The sequence below is a fragment of the Micromys minutus genome, assembly GCF_963924665.1.
Source record: "Micromys minutus genome assembly, chromosome: 21".
NCBI classification, from domain to species: domain Eukaryota; kingdom Metazoa; phylum Chordata; class Mammalia; order Rodentia; family Muridae; genus Micromys; species Micromys minutus.
In genome coordinates this window covers 37,068,685-37,091,768 of record NC_137956.1, presented here as the reverse complement: position 1 = coordinate 37,091,768, position 23,084 = coordinate 37,068,685, and the positions used below count along the sequence as shown (strand labels likewise).

General features: G+C 51.5%; 2 protein-coding genes across 3 annotated transcripts; one reads left to right on the top strand and one right to left on the bottom strand.

The window, feature by feature from the left end:
* Positions 1-1,665: 1,665 nt before the first annotated feature.
* TWF2 (twinfilin actin binding protein 2) lies at positions 1,666-12,777 on the bottom strand. Its single transcript, XM_080934541.1, has 9 exons — positions 12,675-12,777; positions 9,273-9,350; positions 5,195-5,373; positions 4,737-4,832; positions 4,244-4,348; positions 4,023-4,148; positions 2,820-2,970; positions 2,589-2,710; positions 1,666-2,231 (listed from the first exon to the last, which is right to left on the bottom strand). Exons 1-9 carry the CDS (start codon positions 12,697-12,699, stop codon positions 2,064-2,066), a joined length of 1,050 nt encoding a protein of 349 aa, XP_080790667.1. The 5' UTR covers positions 12,700-12,777; the 3' UTR covers positions 1,666-2,063.
* A 3,423-nt stretch (positions 12,778-16,200) lies between these two features.
* Positions 16,201-20,603, top strand: PPM1M (protein phosphatase, Mg2+/Mn2+ dependent 1M). 2 transcript variants are annotated; one of them, XM_080934137.1, is made up of 10 exons: positions 16,201-16,469; positions 17,181-17,304; positions 17,516-17,671; positions 18,290-18,402; positions 18,720-18,804; positions 18,896-19,014; positions 19,197-19,260; positions 19,455-19,562; positions 19,656-19,804; positions 20,121-20,603. In XM_080934137.1, exons 1-10 carry the CDS (start codon positions 16,246-16,248, stop codon positions 20,263-20,265), a joined length of 1,287 nt encoding a protein of 428 aa, XP_080790263.1. In that variant the 5' UTR covers positions 16,201-16,245; the 3' UTR covers positions 20,266-20,603. The 2 variants fall into 2 exon arrangements, with proteins under 2 accessions (XP_080790263.1, XP_080790262.1); XM_080934136.1 differs by having other exon boundaries at positions 17,417-17,671.
* The last annotated feature ends 2,481 nt before the right edge of the window (positions 20,604-23,084 follow it).

The window sequence follows — 23,084 nt, the reverse complement described above, 5'->3', positions numbered from 1 at the left end:
ATGACCATTCTCTTGAAAGGGGCAGGGTTCTACACCAGTCTCCTGGCTCTGCCCAGACCTTCACTGGAGTGACTCACAACAGGCAGGATCCAAGGTACCAATAATGTATCTGTCTCTGTGGCCTGAAAGCCATCTGTGCCATCTTCTTGCCCTCCTGAGAACCAGTATTTGGGCTGAGTTTCCTGTGGAATCTTTGCTAGGGCCCCATCTTTTTTGTCCACAATCCTAGGGGCTTTAATAGGGGTTAAGAAGGCGTCCTGCAATGTGACAATATCCTGAGCCAGGAAAAAAGACAGTGTCCACCCAGGAGCTGAATGTTTCTCCAGCTACGACAGGAGGTCTTACTCTTCAGAGGCATAGACTAGACCCCTGGCTACTGCTGAGCGTCAAACTTGGGCACTTTCCCAGAGGCGAAGGGACTCTTCATGAACCAGGGAATCATCTGTTCACTCATGACCTGCATTCCTTAGGGATAGGAAAATAAGCCTGGAGAGGGGTACAGGGCACTGACAACATGGTCAAGAATAGACACAGGACTGCAGACCCCAAGATACGTGTTTCCAGAAAACCCACCATAGCCCCAGTGCCTCAGCGCCATGAAACCCCAGCTAGAAGAGCCCTTACCAGGGAGGTGGGAGCTAGGTGCAGTGCACATACCTTTCATCCCAGCACTTAGGAGGCAGGAGGCTCCTACTTAGGAGGCAGGAGGCTCCTTATGATTTTGAGGCCAGCCTGGTTTACACAGTATAGCTCGGAGCTAGCCAGGGCTACATAGTAAGATTCTGTTTCAAGAAACAAAACAGACCAAAAAAAAAAAAAAAAAAAGTCTTCTTAGGGATCTATCTCCTAATTCCCTCAATCCTACATTATTTCAGGGGAAATGGGAACAGGAAAAGCTTGGGAGGTAAAATGTTCCTTACAAAGCAGAGCCAGGGACTGTGGATGTAGCTCAGTCAGCACTGCTTGCTTAGCGCTCTCAAAGCTTGGATTTGATCTCTGATACTCCATAAACCGTGGCACAGGCCTATAGAGGTTCAAGATTACCCTCAGCTACAAAGGCAGTTCGAGGCCAGCCTGTGGTACGAGATTCTGTCCCAAAAAATTCACCCTACCAATGAATAAAACAGAGACAAAGTCAGGTACGATGACGGCGATGCATGCTGGCGTGACCAGCGTTGCAGAGTTTGAGTTTGAGCTCAGCCACAGTAACATAACAAGACCCTGTCTTGAGATATTAAGAAGAAAAGTTGAGGATGGGAAAATATGACTCCAGATCAAGGCACGAGCCCATGGAAACAGAGGTTAGCAGCATCTGGTCCTTCTAGTTCAGAGTTAAGGATACTGCAAACTTTGCCAGGAGCCAGCTCTGTGTGCACTGTGGCCTCAAGATCTGTAAGAATAAATCTGCAGCTTTTTTCTGTGTTTTTGAAACAGGGTTTTGCTCTGCTGCTCGGGTTAGGCTCAAACCACCAGTTTTTTTTAAGCCACTGAGTTTGTGGTGACTTGTCACAGCAACCACAGGAAACAGAGACGCCCAGGTCCTCATAACCTAACGGGTAGGGCTTCTGTCTTTCATTTAAAGCATCTCCCACACACCTGAGGCCAGGAGGCCATCAGATCCCCCCTGAACAGGGAAAGGCACCCAGTTCCCAGGGTCAGGCTCAGTACTGATTTAAAAATATTTTATTCTTTACAAAATACAGCATTCAACCATCCCTTCCTGTGACATCTGGCCCCTGCCAACCATCCGCACCCTCTGTGGCCAAAGGCTTTTGGACTGGGCTGGAGCCATAGCATAGGGTCTTCTGGAGGCTAGGTTTGTACCAGGGTGGGGTTCCCCAGCCACCCTGTGCACACAGGTGAGAGCCGGGGACAGTGACAGGGCAAGGTCACGAAGTACTGGTCCAGAGGCCCTCAGAAGTAGCAAATGTGTTCAGCCACCTGCCCTCCTGTTCCACAGGAAGCAATTCCTTAGAGCCCAGGCCGGGGAGGAAGGAAGTGCAGGGGTGGCAGGGTGGCAACCCTGCAGTCCACGTGCCGGGCCCTGTTCCCAGTCCAGACACCTAGCTGTCTTCCCCGTTCTCCCCGGGGCCCCGGATGAGGCGCTTGTGGCCCCGCTTGCCGCCGGGGCCTTTGGGCTTGGCGAATGCCTGCTTGAAGGCGTGCTGCTTAGGATGTACCTCATCGTAGAGGAACTCAGCTGTCAGCTCTGCCCCGTCGCCGATCTCAATCTGCATGGGTCAAGACAGAAGTCATCACTGTGCTGAGGGCCCAACACATACCACTCTTGGAGAACCCCATTTCTGGAGTCACCCCTGATACCTGTCTTCTCTTAGGTCACTACAGGATCTACAGTGTAGGGTCTGTTTACCCTGATGGCCTGAGTCACCTTCTCCTAGCCCCCTCCCCACCAGGCCTAGGAAAAGGAGGTGGCAAGGAGGCCAAGGCTTGGGCTTATGTGTGCCTTGGGTTGCTCTGGACCTTAGGGTTTCCACCCATCCAATATTGCAGCAATGAGTCGTGCACGGATGTAGGGCTCCAGTGCCCCACACAGAGTGGGGTGATGGGGCCCTGGGAACAGGCTGTACCTTCTTAGCTATCTCCAGCTGGAAGTCTTGCTCTACAGAGTCAAGGAGGCGGCTCTTGCAGCTGGAGTAGAGCATGCGCTCCTTAATACTGCACTTGTACCCCGGCATGGAGTAGATGAACACTGTAGGAGACAGGCGGTGAGCCCACGCAGGCTGGACCACCTGCAGACCTCCCATAGCAGGCCCAAGCAGTGGCTTGTTCCCTGCCCAGTCCCTGTCACAGCTACTCACCCACAGATTCGAGGGGGTCGCCCTCATGGGTATGCTTGTACAGGAAGAAGTGGTAGCGGGCAGCATCTCGGGGGACCCGTGAGGGCAGCTGGGCCACATTTGTGGGATCTGTGTGCACCAGCTCGATGGTCTCCCGTTCCAGGTCCAGCTTCTGAGGAGGAGCAGGGGAGGTGTGAGGGCGCCACTGTACCCATTAGGGAGCAGGACTGGTTGGTGGGCAAGAGTGTTTAGGGTTCCTATTCCTGGGGTCTCCTTTTCAAGGCTGGACCTTGGACTACAGGGGTTATTATAAAAGTCCTTCCAGGTCTGGCCCCAACCCTGTCCCTTTGAGGATTCTGATAAAAAAGGCTTCCACTAAGACCCCTGTCTGAGGTGGCACAGAGGGGCATTGACCTCAGCAAGGCATTGCCACAGGTCTACTCTCAAAGGCGGAGCCCCAGGGAAGTGTTTGGAAGGGAAAGCCATTCTTCTTGGACAGGGGGAGATAAGAACTCTACCTGGGAAAAAGATAAATCAAAGGAGCCACAGAGGTACTCTGGGATAGAACAGGGTCAGTCCTGAGGACCAGTGTAAACCGTGGGGTCTATGTGTTAGAAAGGCCTAGAGGGCCGCATGCTTATAGGGTACCTATTGTGGTCAACACCCAGGGACAGGCAGAGGAGAAGAGACTAGTATTTTTTTTTAATGTTCTTTTTCTCCCCCCAAGACAGGATTTTTCTGTGTAGCCCTAAAACTCGTTTTATAGACCAAGCTGTCCCCGAACCCAAAGATTCTCCTGCCTCTGCCCCTTGAATGCTGGGGTTAAAGGCATGCACAACCATGCCTGGCTTAATTTTTATTTTAAAAAGAAGAAATAGAAACACGGTCTAGTATAGATTAAGTTGACTTTGAACACACTATGTATGGATGACTTTTGAGTTTCTGATCCTCCTGCCTCTGCCTCCCGAACGCAGAGATTACAGGTGTGTGCCACCACACCCGACTTTTTGTGCTGCTGCTGAGAGTCAAATAGAGCCTGGTGTGTGCCAGGCAAACGCCCTACCAACTGAGCTTCATTCCAAGTCTAAGAACAGCGTGGATTAGCAGAACAGCCCAGGAGATGGGGACAGAACTCTGCCCGTTTGTGAATACACATAACCAGGAAGTTGGAGTCCGCCACGGTGCCTGGTTTGTTTGTGCTGGACACCATGACTGTGTACCCACCATCTGGATATAGTTGACTGTCTTCTGCTTGAGTTGCTGAAGTGCCCGCTGGGCCTCAGGCTGCAGGGGGAAGGCCAGGCCCTGCAGGGTCTGGTGCTTACTTTCCACGCTGATCTCCGTCTTTACCTGGGGAGTGGGGCAGCCATGAAGAAAAGCTTTACCTAGTCACATTGCAGCCTACCAAGTTTACGGTCTCCCAGCCCACACTCCTGCACACACACCTCATTGATTCGGATCTGCTGGAGCTCCCTCTCGGCTGAGGTCAGTGGGGCAGGTGCAGCACAGGATGACAGGTGCTTCTGGTACCCAGCCAAGGACAGGTCATCCTGTGGGGCAGGCTCAGAGGTGTAAGTGGATACCCGGGGCAGGCGGGCAGGCAGACAGAAGTCTGCTGTGCACCTCAGCCTACAGCTCCCAGTCTCTCCATCCTCCCATTTCTTTTATTGGAGACAGAATTGTATGTAGCATTCAAGCTAGCCCCAAACTCACTACACTGCCAACAGTGACCTTGAATTGCCAATCTCCACTTCCTGAGTGCTGGGAGCTAAACCAGGGTTGCATGTGTGCTAGGCAAACATTGTATCAACTCTAGCACATCCCTGTGCCCAGCCCTCCTCTATCACCCCGAGCCTGGCAGTGAGTTGCTCTGTGACCCTCACACAATGGTTCACTCTGGTCCCCATCCTGCATTCTGCCTGGCTTGGGTTGACTAACCTTTACTGTCCCGAAGAGCTCATCCTTGATGTGGCCGCCTCCGAACTCCTTCTTAACTGTGGCTCGTGTGGCTGCATACAGCATCTTCAGCCGCACCTGAGATGGGGCAAACTGTGAGGACCTATGGGCCAGGCTGCTGCTCCAGGAGCCAACAGGAGACCCGGAAGAGGGAGGCAGGGCACGGAATCAGGTCATTTCACTGGGCCCAGGCGCCCAGCAGGGGGCGCAGTGAAGCTGTAGGAGGCAGCTTTAGCCAGCAGGAGGAGCCTCCACCCAGCCCAAACTCAGTACGGAGTCAGGCTCTGAATAGACAGAAGCCCGTGCTCCCACCACAAGGCTCTGCAGGGTTTGGGGCAGAACCTAACATTGCTTCCCTTAGGCCAGGGTCTCCCGTCTGTTCTCCCCACTTCCCACTGGCCCCGGAGCAGGGTGACATGCAACTATCGCTAGGGACTCACAGGCGAATTGTCAGGTGACCAGGCCAGGAAAAGCCACTCGAAACCCTGAGCATTCTGCGAATCAAGTCGGAAGAGGAGGTAGCAGGGCTCTTGGGCATCCAGCAGCGGCAGCACAGCTCTGTCGTAGTCCTGGTCCCAGCGTCCCACTGGCTCCTGCGAGGCACCCAGCACGAGCTGCTCTGGGGGCAGAGGCCGGGTGAGCCCATGTGGCACATCCCACCTCCTCCGCCTGTGGACCTCTGTTCTCTGGATGTAGCTTTTCTGAGTTTCTGGCCACTTCAACCCACTTGCCGGTGACCCGAAGTATGAAGCCAAATTGCCAAGGGAGGAAAATGAGTCAATGAACTAGGCCCTGTGTGCCAGCTATGGGTGGCTTCCTTTGTACAGCCCCACACCTGCAAATACTTGTAATCATGTACAGTCACACATTTGTGCACACTCAAGCACACAAGGGAACCTAACTGTGTGCTCACTGCCAGCAACAATGTGGTCCTCTTAAGGAACTCCTACACAGGAAGCTGCATGGTACAATCTCAACTGTGTACGACTTCCTGCTCTCAGCTCACACAGCGCCTGGCTCCACCAAACCCTCTCAGGACAAAGTGCTAATTAGGCAAGAGGCTGCCACCCCAGCTCCAGCCCTCTACTCCAAAGTAAAAAAGCAACAGTAGCCAACTCCTTTTTTTAAAAAAGGCGGGGTTTTATTATATGGCCTCAATTGATGCTCAAATCTTCCTGCATCGGCCTCTTGAGGGCCTGGGATTGGTGTGGGCACCATCGCGCCCAACTTCTACTCGGTTTCTTTTGCTTGCTTGTTATCTGAGACCGGATCTCATGCTGTCCAGACAGGCCGAGAAGTGCAGGATCCTCAGCTTTCTACCCCTAACTGCTGGCATCCTAGTCATGTCCCACTGATCCCACTTTTTGAAGTGCTAAGGGTCAAACCCAGGGCCTTGTGCACACCAGTCAAGCACTCTACCAACTGAGTCACAAATCCTACACTCTTGTGGTTATTTTTGATACAGTTTTGCTATATAGCCCAGGGTAGCTTCAAATGTGCAATCCGTCTCAGCTTCTCAGGTGCTGGAAATATAGGAGTTAGGTCACTGGTTTTAGCTAACAACCAACATGATGATGAGGATGAATGTGTGTGTGGCGTATAGACAACTTTTGGGACTCAGTTCACTGTAAGTTCCAGAGACTGGACTCAGGTTGTTTGTTAGGTTTGGGCAGCAAATACTTTTACCAGATCCATCTTGCTGGCTAGCCTGAACCTGACAGGCCGACCATGTGTCTCTGGCCAAGTAGGTCATCCAACCACAGTTCCAAGTTGAGACCTCATCTGGTCACCATACATGTACTTGGCCACATAGCCCAATCCAGAGGAAGAACTGGGCAAATAATCTAGCTGCCTGAGACGCCACGTGCAAAGCCACCAGCCTCACCACCCTTGGCTTCCTTTCCTGCCCACTCGGAACTCAGACGGGAATCAGGGTTGAATGGTAGCTGCTCTACGCTGGTGAAGTTGGGAAGAAGGCTGAAAGCTGTTCGTACTCTTCGTTTTGTTGTTCATACTTTTTTCAGGTTTTGTTTACTTGGTCTCTGAGTGCTTTGCCTAGATTTGCATCTGTGCATCAATGTCTGTGTCTGGTACCCACGGAGGTCAGAAGGTGGCGTAGGATCCCCTAGAACTGGTGTTACATACAGTTGGGAAGCACCAGGTCAATGTTGGAACCAGAATCTGGGTCTTCTCTAAGGGCAGCAAGTGCTCATGACTGTGGAACCATCTTTCCAGCCCATTGTTCACATTTTTATGTCCCAGAATGTTTGGGACAGGTAATATCTCAGAGGGTAAAGGTGCTTATCCCAAGTTTGAGGGTGTGAGTTCAATCCTGGAGATCCACGTGGTCAAGTTGTTCTCTGATACACACACACACACACACACACACACACACACACACACACACGAGTTTAAAGATAATAAACAGCCGAGAATGACCTTGAACCTCTGATTCTCTCCTTTGAGCCTCCCAAGGCTTCATTCTTATATTGGGCGACAAGTTTACATAGTTTTGACTGGCTTCTAACTTGACCTCCTCCTGTCTCAACCTTCTCAAAAGCTGAGATTATTGGCATATACCATTATGCTGAGCTATAGTAGGAACTGTATATGAGAAGTGTGACTTGGGGCTGGAGAGATAGTTCAACTGAAAGCACTTGCTATTCTCCCAGAGGACCCGGGTTTGGTTCCCAGAACCCGTGTCAGGCAGCTTACAACTACCTGTGACTACAGTTCCAGCAGATCTGATGTCCTCTTTTGGCCTCCGTAAGTCCTCCATGCATAAGCACATACCTCCACACAGACACAGATGATGCATACATACTTGTTTGGTGTTGTGGTTGTTTAAAAAATAGATCTATAATTGAATTTCTTTAGAAAAATCAGGTGTTCCACCCACACTCAGATAGATCGTAGACCTCCAACCCCAGGTATTCCCAGATACACCAACACTTGGAATGCAGAATTAGAGTGAGTCTACTTAGAAATCCCCCATGCTTCTGGGAACCACCTACAAGGGGTACCTTACCTGGGAAGTTAACGAATAGGGCTAAAAATGGGGGCATATGAGTTCAACTGTTTCTTTAAGGGTGAGGAATCCCAGGAGACTCTATCCATCACCTCTCATAACAACCCCTACCCAGCCTCTGAGGACATCTGGACTTGGGGAGCCTGGACAGAGCCCAGCTTAGCTGTGGCCCTAAAGCCTGTGGTGAATTCTGAGTCCACCAGGCCCTGCTAAAGTAAATAGGACACTAGGCTCTTTCAGGGAGTCCGTGACTAAGGGCTCGTGACAGCGTGACTACTGAGGAGGCTAGAAGAACCCTTGGAGGGTCTGGCCTACGCCTACTCCCAGACTCTACACTACTCCCCGTTAGGGGAGAGCCTCCCCACCCCTAATTCAGACTCAGACGGATCCTCTGCCTCCTTAAATATTTCTACTTCAAGCCTTGGCTCAAGCCCCAAACCCAACCCGGTAAGAACCTAGGGTCAGCTCAAGGCTCTGTCAAACATGGAGTTACTCTATCCTGCTCTCAGAATGAGCAAGATATAAGCTCTTTCTTCCCATTCTGGGGACATCAAACATGGGAAAATTCATAGCATCTTAGTCCTCTTACCGCCAGCAGCCCAGCTAGGCCCAGCCAGGCCCAGCCAGCTGACTGAACACACACCACACACACACACACACACACACACACACACACACACACACACAACCTTACATACACACATCATGTACATTACATACCATATATACACACACCACATACACATCACATACACACATACAACACACACACATCTCACACACATACACCTCAAAACGCACACCTACCACACACACCACACATACATACTACATACACACAAACATACAACACACATACCACATACAACACATACACACATACAACACACACACTGTACACACACACCATACAGACATACCATATACACACACACATACAACACACATATCACACACACCATATACATACATACAACACACAAACATACAACACACATACCACAAACACATACACACATACAACATACACATACCCCCCACACACACACCACACAGACATACCACACACACATACAACACACACACACACCACACAGACATACCACACACACATACAACACACAATACACACCACATAGACACCACACATACCACATACACTCACAAAACACAATACATGCCACACACATCACACATACACACACACACACACACCATACATATAATAGGGCTCACTGGGTCCCTACCACCTACCTAGCACAGCAGAGCCTCAGGCTGAGGTCAGACAGAAACAGGATAGGACTGTGTACAATATGGTATCCACCACCCCCACCTGCAGGACTCCAATGAGACCCTCTGTGAATGGCCTCATCCCAATCTCAGATGCAGAAACTGAGGTCTGAAAGAAACGAATACCCATCTCTCCTATCCCCAGAGTGACTGGGTTCAGCCTCCATTCCATCGTACCTCAGCCCGTGGGGGACACTCACCGTCCTCAATGACGACTTTGATAAGTCGGATGGAGCCAGCCCGGGCCTTGGCAAAGAATTCCTTTAGTTCTTCAGTTGCTATAAGCACAAGAAACATAGTTGTTGGTGGTGAGCAGGCAGAGTGGGCAGGGAAGAGTTTGGGTCTGCTGCTGTCCTGTGGGGTCTGGTGGTGGCTAGGCTGGGAAGTGGGTTAAATATGGTTTCCCCATGTGACTGGGAACCTGAGATGGCCACTGAACATAAGCTCCCAAATTTAGCTAACGGGAGTGGCAGGTGGTGGCCTGCTGGCTGGGATAGCTCTGATGACAGGAAGGACATGCAGGAATGGGACAGCCCATTTGAAGATGGACCAGCTTCTAAGACAAGTCAGGCTTGCCAGAATGAAGGGCACACACTTGTCGCCTGACACTAGGATGATCCAGCAGTAATCAACACACACTCAGCTGGTCAGTATAAGAGGATTGAATCTCATTTAGAGATTCAAACACACACACACACACACACACACCACCTGCACGAAAAAGCATGCACAAGTATACATACAAGAGCACACACAAGCATGAATGGACACATGCACACACACACGCATTTACACATCACACGAATGCACTCGTAGTTCAAACCCCCAGTCGATTTGTACCAAAAGAGGGTCCACCAGCCCCAACATAGCCCTATCAAGAGTCAATAAAGCCTCAGCCTCCAGGCAGTAAGGAAGGAGTGGTGCCTAGGAGGGAGACTCCATCTTGGAATTTGGGCATCAGAAGTGGGAGGTGACTAATGACCAAGGACACAGTGCCAAGGTGAGGACTATGGCCAGAGCTGGAGGACCATGAGTCATCTCAACTCCATTAGTGGTGGTAGAGAGGGAAGACACAGTCCAAGTGTGTAGGAGACCTGCTTGGAGTCTCTGGGTGTGACCTTGGGGCTGCCAAGGGTCAGAAGAACCCCGACAGGAACACAGTTGGAGAACTGAGATCACAGAGTATTTATAGGCCTTGGATTGGGCAGCTGATGGGCAGCTTAGGGGCGGGGTGGAGGGGCTTTAGGTAAACAATCTCTTAAGGCTGTCCTTAGGTGCTCCCCTTTCCTTGCAGAGTGACCTTATGCCTGAACCTAAGGCACAAAGGTCACTGTGTTGCCAGGGGCCTGAGCCTAACAAGCCCTGGGGACAGAAGCATGGCTCCGTTCCGTACACAAGGGGACAGGGCCTCACTGGGTTTGCACAACTGATTAACCATGTGCAGATACCTAAAGCTTTAAGCCTGATCTTTGGGGGCCCCAGCACCCCTAGCTGTGTGACCCCTGACCTCTCTGAACCTCAACCTCATTTATAAAACATGGCTAATTCCCTCAAATGCAAAGGCCTGTGGTGAGGAGCAAAAGGCAGAAAGAGCTGAGGAGCTGGACTTTCCTGGAATTTTTTTTTTTTTAAATCTAAAGGGAGCTGTGTTTTTTTTTTTTTTTTTTTTTTTGCTCCTCCTACCTGCCTAGACCTTGAAAGAGAGGCCAAGAAGTTCCCCAGAGGGAGAGGCTGACAAGCCCCTTCTACTGTTACCAGGGCAAACTGAAAAGCCAGCAGGGAAAGTGACATCTCTTCCTACCCCAACCCAGTCACCATCAATAATCTAGAGGACAGGCCTGGGACATCTGAGCCTCCCTCATCAAAGATTCATGCCTCCCCGCCCCCACCTTGCCCACCTCCAACTCTAGCAAGCCTCAGGTTACTGTCCCTCTTGGGCCCCAACTCTGAGGTCAACAGGCCTACTCCTATGGCCAGGCCAAGGCTGGCACCTGATCCTCCACAGTGGTCTTTCTTGCCACCTCCAGCAGGCCCAAAAGAAGGTATATATCCTCATAGGCAGGAGCTCAAGACTCTCCCCTGGGCAGGCCTGTCTCACTTCATAGGGAATGGATAAGGCAGAACCTTGGCCACAGGGTCTGTATGTGTGTGTATGTGTATGGGGGGGGGTACTTTGTAGCACCTCCTCCCAGTTGGAGGCAGCAGCTCAGACTAAACAAAGAGGAAGGAAGGAGTAGGCCAGGCAGTTTACCCTGACAGTTCCCCCACTCTAGGGCTGACTCAAGAAACCTGTCCCTCCATCTCCAAGACAGGCTGGCCCACCTGTAGGTGGCCAGGCTTGATGCAGGTCCCTGTATGCTCAGGACAAGCATGGTGGGGATGGGGCAGGGCCAGGAAGAGCCTCTTGAGGCTGTCCATCCACCAAGTGGCTATGACCGCAAGCCGGGATTCCGGCTGTTGGGCTGGTCGATGGCGGTAGCCTGGTCAGGGGATTATGATGTGGTGGTAGGAGTGGCTGATGGCCAAACCAACAAGCTGTCTGGGCAAGCAGCCTGGCCTTCCCTGCTGGCCAGGGAAGCAGCCCTTCCAGGCCCACAAGAGATGGGGACACTGAGACCAGGTAGGGCTATAATACCTGGCTCCCAGCTACTGCTTCTTTCACAAGTCTCTCCCAGGAGAAAATTGGGCCCTGGAGGGGGCTGTGGGTGTCACACCCTGGGCTGTAGAAGCTTCCTGTGGATGAGGGTGGAGGCAGGAGGTCCCCTATAAAGTCTGAATCCTGACCCTTTCCCTTGCTTCCAGCTTGGATTTGGGGCTTTGAAGGCCCGGCTGAAGCAGAGGGAGATCACAGTGGAAAACGGAAGAAGTCAGAGGCCAAGGTCAGATGTGCAACTCGGACAAATTCTACTTAAGAAGGAGGGCTCTATTCCAGCTTCTGTCCAACCTGGTCTGCAAGAGTTATGGGGGTCCTGAAAGGAGAACAGGTCAGGATAGCCTACACACACACACACACACACACACACACAATCCATGTCAGTCACAAGACAAACATGCAAGCACCCATGCTAATACACACTGAAGTGTGCCTGAACTGTGCACACATGCAGACACCCACAGTTTGTGTGCATGCTGCCAGAAAACACTGATGTCTGAGATGGAACCTAGAGCATCCAAAGCCAGCCACTAGTGCATGCACAGGAAGAAGCCTGGAGAGGCATAACCAAGTCTCATCCAGATATGCATATACAGGACTGTATACAGAGAACATGTGCACACCCATGTACACTTTTCCAGATGTGCACATCCGGGTACACCCCACCACCAAAAAAGAAGAACACCCAGATCAGTATACACAGGCACATCCGCCCCCAGTTGGGTACACAAGATACTTCCACCCTCGCTGTGTGCATTCATGTGCACCCATTCCCGGTTATGTACAGCAAGCAGTCTGTTCTCCCCCAAGACGTGTCCATACCAGGGACTCACGGCTGCAAAAGAGAACAGGAAGCTTCCCGGGAGGGTACAAGGAAGAGGAGGATGAAGGGACCAAGCGCGGAGACCCGGCGCGGCAGAGCCCCTGTCCGCCCTCCATCCGCCCTCACCGTGGATGCCGGTCTGGTGCGCCATGGCTCAGCGTTCGTCTAGCCCGTGCCGTCGGAACTCTCCGCTTGGTTCTGGCCCGGCTCGACTCGGCTCGCCTGGACCCAGAGCTCTGGAGGATGTGGCGACGACGCCGAGCCTCGCGCAGCTTCCCGGGCGGTGCCGCAGGACCCGCCCCCAGCGCGCCCCGCCCCCGGAGGGCGAGGCCGGCAGAGGCGGGCATTGGTGCCGCGCGTGCGCGCAGCGGGCGCCGGGATCCCGATGGCTCAGGGGAGGGTCGCTACCACCTTCAAAGCCAAGAAGGGGCCCCGAGGGGTGTGTGGGTGGTCACTTGTAGACCACGATCCTGGAGGCCTGTGGGCGGATCCGCACTTGGATCTGGGAGGGACTGTGCGCTTGCCGCCGAGGAGGTTTAGGAGGGCCGATCCCGTTTGTAACGGTGAGGTGATCTCAGAGTAGATGAGCACGCGCTTTGTGGTCGTGAATTTGTGTGTGTTCTTGATTCTCAGGCCTTTCCTCTCAGGCGGAAGTCTGGACCGATCTACCAGTCATCAGGTGCACGGTGTCTGGTGGCTGGATGGAACCCAACGCTGAGAAAGTGAGGGGTTGTAGGAGGGATTGAATTTAGGATGGAATACAGTAGCGGAGACTGTGGTGACCTAGCAGAGCTGAGAAAAGTTATTCAAAAAGAAGGCGCATGTGCTAAGTATGACCCAGTGGTTAAAGGACTGGAGCTCAGTCTGAGAAACTTCCCAATTCCTAATGAACTTGTCTCCATTCCCAACAGCCTTTCCTATTGCTCTTACTAACGGCCGAATAGTAGCTAGTACCCTTTAACTACAGAACCACCTCTCCAGCCCTGGACCTTGTTATTAAAAAACAGATAAATGGGACTGGACAGATGGCTCAGTGGTTAAGAGTTCTAGCTGCTCTTGCATAGGACCCAAATTTGGTTCCCAGCACCTTCTGGCCTTCTGGTATTAGACACAGACATTGTGCACATAAAATGTGGACCAAACACTCAGACATAAATAAATAAATAAATAAAACTGAAATAAATAAAAACTTTAAAAAACCAAAATTAGATAAATTAGTAGAGGACGATGGCTGACTGGCTGACATCCACCTCTGGTTTCTACATCACAACCTAACACACAGTATATGTATATAACACACACACACACACAAATCGGTGAGAGAACTCAAGCGACATCCTTGGGCTGGAGATATGGCTCAGCTGATAGACATTCTAACATGCATGACACAAGTGAAGTCTTAGATTCGACCCTTAGCACTACATAAATCAGGTGTACTGGAAAATACCTATAATCCAGCACTAAGGAAGCAAAGGCCTCTGCATTCAAGGCCATCCTAGTTTGTATAGTTAGATTCTATCTCATAAGTAAGTAAATAGGGGGCTGGAGAGATGGCTCAGGGGCTAAGAGCACTGACTGCTCTTCTAGAGGTTCTGAGTTCAATTTCCAGCAACCACATGGTGGCTCACAACCATCTGTAATGTGATCTGATGCCCTCTTCTGGTGTGTCTGAAGACAGCTACAGTGTACTCATATAAAATAAATAAGTCTCTCTTTTTTAAAGTAAGTAAATAGAAAGAAAAAAAGGAAGAAAGAGAAAAGGTTCAGGATAAATCTGGGCTATATAGTGAGTTTCTGGCCAGCATGGGCTACATAGGACTTTGTCAACAAAGAGGTTAAAGAAAATAAAAGTAGTGAGGTAAAAATCTGGATAAAGGAAGCAGGCCACCCACAAAGATAAAAATCTGTCCCATCAGTCTACACGGAGCTGCTTGCCGGGTCAGTAATCACTAAGATAAATGGAAACTGAAAAATTGGGAAAACAGGCTATGCAAGCTTATGTAAAACTGTGATAACTGATCTTGACTGTAAAATGAATTATCCGGGTGTGGAACCTTTGAGCTTGTCTGTGAGAGCGTTTCCCAGAAAAGTTTAAGAGGGAAGACCAGCCCTGAAAGTCACCCCCCTGTGGGCTGGGGTCTGACACACGTGACCAGCCTCATATTCCTCATTACCTTCTGCTGTGATGGACTTAACAAGCTATTCGTTCCTGCAGTTGCTTTTTGTAGATACTTTGTTACAGCAAGAACTAAAGTAACTAAGGCGAACTGTGAACCAAATTCTATGTATCCTTCTCACTTTTGTTGGAAGCAAGGGTTGGGGTGGGGAGTGTCTGGGTGTAACTTTCTGAGACCTTGTCCGCATTCACAGCTGGGTCAGGAACTACCTATCAGAACTACTATCACATTCGGGCTCAATAGTCCCTCTACTAGCATCCTGCTCCTATGACCAGTGTGTGGCTCTTACTGGGTGGGCTCAGTAGGTTAGCCACTCCGCCCCCAAGTTACTGGGGTGCAGCTGTTTCCTAAGAACCTTCCTCCTCAGGCAGGAGGAACTGCTGGCAGAACCAGGCTGACTGACTAAAGGAAGAGAGGCCTAGTTCGCATTAACCTGGGCTTAGGTGCAGAGCCGGAAGGAAGGGAACGCCTCATCCATCCATCCTTAGGCCTTAGAGATTTTGGTTTTCTGGAGGAGAAAAGAGGAAGTGAAATCACTTGAGGGGTGGTCTGACTCAGCTACACTGTCATACTGGAAACCCTGGGCATCTAACACTTCCCCTCTGTGGGCCTGAGTCCTCCCTTATAAAGTGAAAATTGTGGCCTTGCAGAGGGGCACCTAGCCTAGGTGACAGAAAGTGACAGGCACTCTCCTCTAGTAGTTATAGCTACCTAGGGGTTAAGAGACATCCTGAACCAGAGGATGACACTTGCCTGTGATTGTAGTATGCGAAAGGCAGAGGCCAGCCTGAGCTACACAGCAAGTTCAAAGCCGGCCGGGGCTACATGGTGAGTGTCTTCTCAAAACAAAAGAGATGTTGGTGAAATTCTTCACTTCTCTTAGTCCAAGGTTGCACCTTCGACCAGCCGAAGAAAGGAACTACACTTCCCCTTAAATTCCCACAGGTTCCTCTTGTCCGTCCCTCACTCCTGGGAGGATCTTGTGCAGTTGAGAAGCCATCTTAACTGTAGGGGCAGACATTTGGGAGCAGGCTTCTGAGGATGAGGACCAGGGTGAACAGAACTCCGGAGCACTCTGATCACGCTCTTACTCAGTATGTCAGCCTCACACCTCCAAGGACACTGTGTTCGGTCCTCCCCTTGCATAAGACTGTCACCAGCAGCCTGTGCGTAGCACCTGCTCAGCACCCATTCTGGATGACCCTTCACGGTTCCTAGAGTAAAGGGAAAGGCCTCCCCTTTCAGAAGATCGAGTCCCAAAGGTGCGGGTGAGCCTTTGTGCTGACGCTGGCAGGAGGCTCTACTTCGCTAGGTCTCAGTTATCCTGCCTATAAAGTGGATGCGTGGCCACATTGCCTACTTAAAGATGGCCAAATAAACTGGCCACACACACTAGGGCGGATGGGCGGGAGGGGCGTGGCCCCTCACCCCAGGCTCCACCCTCGCGCCCCGCTTCCTCCCTGTAGCGGGCGGGACCCTGGAGTCCCGCTGTGCGCGGGCAGCCCCCCGGCCGCCACGCAATGTCCGCCGGCTGGTTCCGGCGTCGCTTCCTACCCGGGGGTCCACTTCCAGAGCCACGGTCACCTGGGCCGCGCTCCAGCCCGGTGCCCTATCATCGACCCCGCTTCCTGCGCGGCTCTGGGTCCAGCCCCTGCGCCACCGACGCCTCGCGCCGCCCAGATGCCCGGCCGGTGCGCAGCCCTGCACGGGGCCGCACGCTGCCTTGGAACGCAGGCTACGCTGAGTGAGTGTTCCCTCCCTCAGCCCCCACTGAGTCCCCTCCGGGACCCCCCCCCCCCCCCCCCCCCCGCCTGATCCCGTCTGGTTCCGTGCTGACCTGTAAAACTGGCTGAGTGTGCACATCTCCGCTAAACCTCTTGTTGTCCTCACTCTGGAACTCTTGACAGCGTTCCTCCCTTTTCTTACTTTTGCATCTTCTTTTGGAGAAGGTTGGAGGTCCCGGGAAGGCTCCCACTCGACCTCATTCTCTTTTCTTTTGGACTCTTGGAGATGTATGTCCCACTTCACACCTCACTCAGGGTTTGGCCTATGCTTTATGGGATAGGGTTGGGTTGGGACTGAGATGGGACTTCACAAACCCTGGGCCAGCACAGTGACTCTAAAGGGACAAGCCAGTGAACAGTTAGAAAACTTCTATGGCTTGCAGAGCAAGCCTGAGGAGATGGAGTTGGGATTCCCAGCAACCTTGTAAAAAGCTGGATGTGGCTGTTGGGGCCTGTAATTCCAGCATTCTGGAGGCAGATATAAGAAGACTCCTGGACTTGTCCAGGAATTCTAGCTGAATCACACACACACACACACACACACACTCACACACACACCCCCAAAGTTGTCCAAGTGTGTCAGGACAGCATCCAGAAGCAGTTGTTCCAAGTGGAGTCTCTGTGCCCACAATGACATGGATAAGACATCCCTGTTGATTTCATGGCCCCAGGATTATTAATGCAGAGAAATCTGAATTCAACGAAGACCAGGCTGCTTGTGGGAAGCTATGCATCCGGCGATGTGAGTTTGGGATTGAAGAAGCTCAGGAGTGGCTGACAGTGTGCCCAGAGGAGGTGAGTACTACCGCTTTCAGGCTGAGTCCAGGATGTGCAGGTTGAGACTCCTCCTGCCTCACTGTCCCTGGGGAAGCTTGGCGATACCTGACACAGAGCTCTTCCCATGCAGTTCCTGACGGGTCATTACTGGGCACTGTTTGATGGGCATGGTGGACCGGCTGCAGCCATTTTGGCTGCCAACACCCTGCACTCTTGCCTTCGCCGGCAGCTGGAGGCTGTGGTAGAAGGCATGATGGCCCCTCAGCCCCCCATGCACCTCAGTGGCCGCTCTGTCTGCTCCAGTGACCCACAGTTCGTGGAGGAAAAGGGGATCCGGGCAGAAGACTTGGTGATTGGGGCTCTGGAGAATGCCTTCCAGGAATGTGTGAGTGGGGCCTATGGGGAGAAGGGAAGTTTTCCCCTAGGCACTTAAAGAACCCCGGGGTATGAGGGCACATCATAGTCACCATTCCCTGGACTGTGGGGAGGTTGTGTTGATTCTCTCACTCCTATGGTCTTGAGCTTGCCCCTCCCACGTATCTAGTTCCTACCGTGGGCTAACTGCTCACCTGTACATGCTGTTGGCCTTGAGTGTAGGCAGCGGTTTCTCTTCCTGTTTTGAATTACACTTCCCTTGTGTAGTTCTCTTTTGCACGGGATTCAAGAGTTAATTGGCCAAGCTTTTGAGCCAAGATTTGTAGGCCTGCTTGTGGGGATGCCAGTTGTGAGGAGTCGGGGCACTGGAGGTGGCAGCAAGTTCAGGCAGTAGCTGTAACGGGCTGCAGAGATGGCTCAGCGGTTAAGAGCACTGACTGATCTTCTAGAGGTTCTGAGTTCAAATCCCAGCAACCACATGGTGGCTGACAACCATCTGTAGTGGAATCTGATGCCCTCTTCTGGTGTGTCTGACAGCCACAGTGTACTTATATATAATCAATAAATACTAAAAAAAACCAAAAACAAAAACAAAAAAAAAAAAAAAAACAACCTCGGTTTGCTCCAGGATGATGTGATTGGGAGAGAACTGGAGGCCTCAGGCCAGGAGGGCGGCTGTACAGCCCTAGTGGCCGTGTTCCTGCAGGGGAAGCTCTATGTGGCCAATGCTGGAGATAGCAGGTGAGCGGGCCGTTGGAGGGCAGGCAGGGTTGTGGGCAAGAGGGTATTGGGGGTATGGGGGGGGAGTTAAGACAATAAAAGGAGGGTTAGAAATGGGGAGAACTGGCTGACCAGATGCATTTGTACTTAGCATAAGCCAACGCTAAGGGCGGACAGTGATGCCGAAGCAGCCAGAGGCCATGGGTGCCGTGCTAAAGGGTCCTAGAGTCCCAGAGGGGTTTGAACAAGGGATCACAGTGGCCAGAACTGAAAGGTGGCCATGGGTGAGTATAGAGGTCCTTCATAAAAAAGCTCTTCTCTCCCTCCAACCTGTTTAGGGCCATCTTGGTGCGGAGAGACGAGATACGGCTGCTGAGTTCTGAGTTCACCCCAGAAACAGAGCGGCAGCGGATCCAGCAGCTGGTAGTGCCCTTGGCAGGGGGACGCCCTCTGGGTAGAAGGTCCTCTGGGGCCCTGGGAGGGAGCATGATCTGAAAGTGGCCTCCCTACCTAGGCCTTTACCTACCCTGAGCTTCTGGCTGGTGAGTTCACCCGACTAGAGTTCCCACGGCGGCTGAAGGGGGATGATGTGGGGCAGAAGGTTTTGTTCAGGGATCATCACATGAGAGGCTGGTGAGCTGGTGGAACGAGGGGCATATGTGGGCAAAGGGGCCAGGTTCAGGCTCAACCTGTGTGGCCTGAAGCAGTCTTGCCTGGGCAAGGAGGGCATGTGAAGGCTTGGTAGCTGGGCTTTAGGGTGGGAGAAACTGCAGTAGTGTGTAGGTCTTCGGCTGATTCCAGGTCTGGTCCTGCAGGAGCTACAAGCAGGTGGAAAAGTCTGATCTCAAGTATCCGCTGATTCATGGACAGGGTAGACAGGTCAGTGCCCTCACCTCCCAATAATCCCTCTGTAGTTGTTCTTTGAAGGTGGGAGCTTCTTTGTTCCTTACTAGTGGCTGTGGCTAGTATCCTGGGGTACGTTCCCTCATGGTGTTTCCCCCTTTTGTGTTCAGCAGAGCCTGTCCTTGAACTTGTGCTAAGCTCATTATCGTCTCCACCCTCCTTTCCCCCAGGCTCGGTTACTGGGAACACTGGCTGTCTCCAGAGGTCTCGGAGACCATCAGCTTAGAGTCCTGGACACCAACATCCAGCTCAAGCCCTTCCTGCTTTCCATCCCACAGGTGACAGAGTAGTGACACCCCAGCTTCCATCTGCCCAGAATCTGGCAGCAGTTGGGAAGGGAACACTGGAGGATTCTTAGGTTTAACTTGCAGGTGACTGTGCTGGATGTAGACCAGCTGGCATTGCAGGAGGAGGATGTGGTTGTCATGGCAACTGATGGGCTCTGGGATGTCCTGTCCAATGAGCAGGTGGCACTGCTTGTGCGGAGCTTCCTTACTGGAAACCAAGAGGACCCACACAGGTACTGTAGCTGAGGGAGACCTGACTGGACCTTGGGTCAGTGCCAGGAGCAGCACCAAGTAGCTCCAGCTGTGAGGACTACTAACTCAGGCGGTCTGATCAGGCTCTTAAGCTTCCCAAGGGAGAGGGATATGAGCAAAAAAACCCCAAGTCCAGTTGATATCCTAATTTATGGCCCTTTCAGGCGTGTTGCTTGTCCTACAGTTTCACCACATTTAGGGGGTCTCCCAGGTGTCCTGCCCTTTACACTGTTTTAGAAGGCTAGCTTTGGTCTTCTGCTCTATCTTCAAAGTACATCTGCAGGGTGGTCTTTACAGGTTCTCAGAGTTGGCCAAAATGCTGATACATAACACACAAGGGAAGGACAGAGGTGCTTCTGGAGAAGGGCAGGTGTCCTATGATGATGTCTCCGTGTTCGTGATTCCTTTGAGCAGCCAGGCCCAAGAAGGCAGTAGCCACTGAGGATTCAGATACTGCATTCTAGAACTTCTTCAGGACCAATGCAGACTCAGCATATGTCCACAGTGGCCAAAAGCAGGCCCTGCCTGGCCTGTTCCAAGCCACAGCCCAATGCTCATGAGGTCTCATCTTCTGCAATGGCAACATTTCCTCTGGCAGAGGTACTTCATAGCAGATGGTTTCCCTGATGGCTCTTCTGCAGGATAAAGAATAAAGGGCACTAAGAAGCCTTGGGGAGCAGGCAGCTTGTTTGGTTCCAGTCTGTGAAGTCTGGTTATTCATTTAACCATCCATCCATCATTCCATCTATCCATACAAGGCACCTTCTTAAAGCCTCTGAGCAGTCTCACATTTGCTTAATTTGAGATTAAAGGGATCTAAAATTTTTCTGTCTTTTCTCTCACTTTTTTAAAAAGATGGGGTCTTTGTTATGTGTAGTTCTGGCTGTCCTGGAACTTGCTATGTAGACCAGGCTGGCTTCAAACTCAGAGATCACCTGCTTTTGCTTCCTGAGCACTGGGATTAAAAGTGTATGCCTGGCTGGATCAGCCATCTGGAGAACAGCTCCTGAAACCTGTTCAGATCCTGCCTTGCTCTCTGCCTGTGAAGGGCACAGGTCCCAGAAGTCTGTAGAGTAAAACGGTGAAGTCTGCCGCACTGGCAGGGCTGACTATCACTGCCTGGAGCCTGGCTGCCAATCATTGCTTTCCCCCAGTCCCAGGCCTGCCCTATACACTAACCGTGTCCGTGCTGTTCTCTAGTCATGCCAAGTACAAACACTTCTCTGCAAGCCAGTTCTCCGTGTTTCTAACCTTCCACTTTTAGCCAGCCTACCGCTCTCTCTACGAACTCTGTTCTCCTGTCCGCTCTACTGTACCTAGCTGCTACAGACAGCATTCTCTTCAGGGACACAGCAAACATGTTATTAAATGTTTGCATGCAAAAGCCTCTCTGAGTCATGCATTGCTCACACAGCTCTGGCTGACAATTTTGCAGTTTGTGGCCTCTCAGTGGATTTTAGTTCTACGATGCAAACTTGCACACAATCAGGACTGGTCGCATGCTCAGCCCCCTCACTGCTGCCAGGAAATGAGAAGACCGTTAATTACCTGTGAACTCTGGATTGGAGGCACCAGAAGGGCTGCAAAGTGTTTTGCAAGAATTTCACTAAGTAGCCTTGTTGGTTCTGTATTGTGTCCTCAACCTTGTGATCCTTTCTTTGGTTTTTGCCTCTAGAGTGGCAGGTTTCTCACTGTAGTCCTGGCTGGTCTGAAAGTTACATAGCCCGACGTGACCTCAGTTTGACCCTCCTTCAACCTCAGTACTGAGATGGCAGGTGTGGACAACCAGACTCACTCTTTCGGGTGACCTGGTGTAGACATGTGAGGGCTGACGTAAGGCTGCTTCACTCTTCATCTTCCCCTTAACTTGCCAACGGGCAGTGGTGGCACATCCTTTCTTTAATCCCAGCAAACAAGAGGCAGAGGCACGCAGATCTCTGAGTTTGAGGCCCGCCTGGTAGTGAGTTCAGGGATAGCTGAGGCTTCACTGAGAAACCCTGTCTTTAAAAAATCAAAACCAAACCAAACCCTCTGTCAGCATCTAGAACTTGTTGAGGCTCAGAAGTATCTGTTGAGTTTTACCCGACTCTCTCCTAATGTACAACCAAGAGGAGGGCTTCAGGCAACAGCTCTAGATTGTAGTGAGGGAGCTGGTGGAAGGTTTGTGCAATTAATTCCTCTGGGATGCTCAAGACCCCTATTTCCTTATCTTAGATTTCATTTCCTATTTATTATTCGGGGAAGACAGGACAGAGCACTGTTATTTTCCACTTCCCATGTAACTGTGGACAGACCCACACCTGGCCCCAGCAGCCCCAGGCAGGCAGCTGACAGATGCTAGAGCATCACAGTATGAGAATGCTGAGTTTGGCTTCCTCTTTCTTCAGCACATTCCTCCACATCCTCTCAGAGCAAAGTGTAGGTAACATCCTGTGTCTGCCTCTTGCCCATACCAGCTCAGCCCCACAGCCTACACTGTCTGTTCCTCTTGTTCACACAGTACAACCAGAAAGTGGGCATACCAGGTCCATTGCAAGCATGTCAGGGCAGTAGCTGCAGCAGGCTTTTCTTTTTAAAATTTGTGCCTTTGGGTATAAATGCAATGGCATGTGTGGAAACCTAAGGACAACTTTCAGGAAGTGGGTTTTCTCCTTTCACCAAGGGAGCTGGGGACTGGAATCAGGTTGTCATGTTTGTGTGGTAATTACTTTCAGCTGCTGATTTTGCTGGACATTCCCACCAGGCTTTGAGGGCTCTTATTCTTAGAGCAGTCTGAGCAGGAGAGCCAACATGGTCAACTAAACCCAAGCCAGAACATATTCTTCCAAAGTGGCAGGTCAAGGTTTTCTTCACCTTTTCTGGTTCAGTCAAGGAAGCAGATCCTAGAGGTCCAATGATTTCCAATGCATTAGCCAAGTAGTGGCTCAGCAGGTTTCCTACTGCCAGATGCTTGTCTTCCATCAAACAGGGCCTGGTAGGATGCCTCTTATTCTAACAGGCGAACAGTGTGGGACACAAAGCAGACAGTGAGGTGGGCTCTGGAGAACAGGGCTGAGTCAAGCTCACCTTTCCTAGCTGCCCATTACTGGGCCTGTGGTGATCTGGTTGTCGTCTGGGGTTAAGGGACTGTGCCTGCGAGGGGTGTGCGTTCCTGTTGCCCAAAGGCCTAAAGGAAGACCAGCATTTTCACATGAGCCAGGGCACTGGAACAACCCATTCTGTCAGACGTGAACCAGGGAATGTTACAGAAACTCAATGGAA

What these genes read in the sequence shown, in the direction of transcription:
- TWF2 (XM_080934541.1), bottom strand. Translation starts at nt 12,699, where the DNA reads ATGGCGCACCAGACCGGCATCCACG. An exon ending in CAGTCAACTATATCCAGATG is followed by an intron (nt 2,971 to 4,022) that starts GTGGGTACACAG and finishes GCTCCTCCTCAG; the next exon opens with AAGCTGGACCTGGAACGGGA. An exon ending in CGACCCCCTCGAATCTGTGG is followed by an intron (nt 2,711 to 2,819) that starts GTGAGTAGCTGT and finishes TGTCTCCTACAG; the next exon opens with TGTTCATCTACTCCATGCCG.
- PPM1M (XM_080934136.1), top strand. Translation starts at nt 16,246, where the DNA reads ATGTCCGCCGGCTGGTTCCGGCGTCGCTTCCTACCCGGGGGTCCACTT. An exon ending in TGGAACGCAGGCTACGCTGA is followed by an intron (nt 16,470 to 17,180) that starts GTGAGTGTTCCC and finishes TCATGGCCCCAG; the next exon opens with GATTATTAATGCAGAGAAAT. An exon ending in GGCAGCGGATCCAGCAGCTG is followed by an intron (nt 18,805 to 18,895) that starts GTAGTGCCCTTG and finishes CTCCCTACCTAG; the next exon opens with GCCTTTACCTACCCTGAGCT.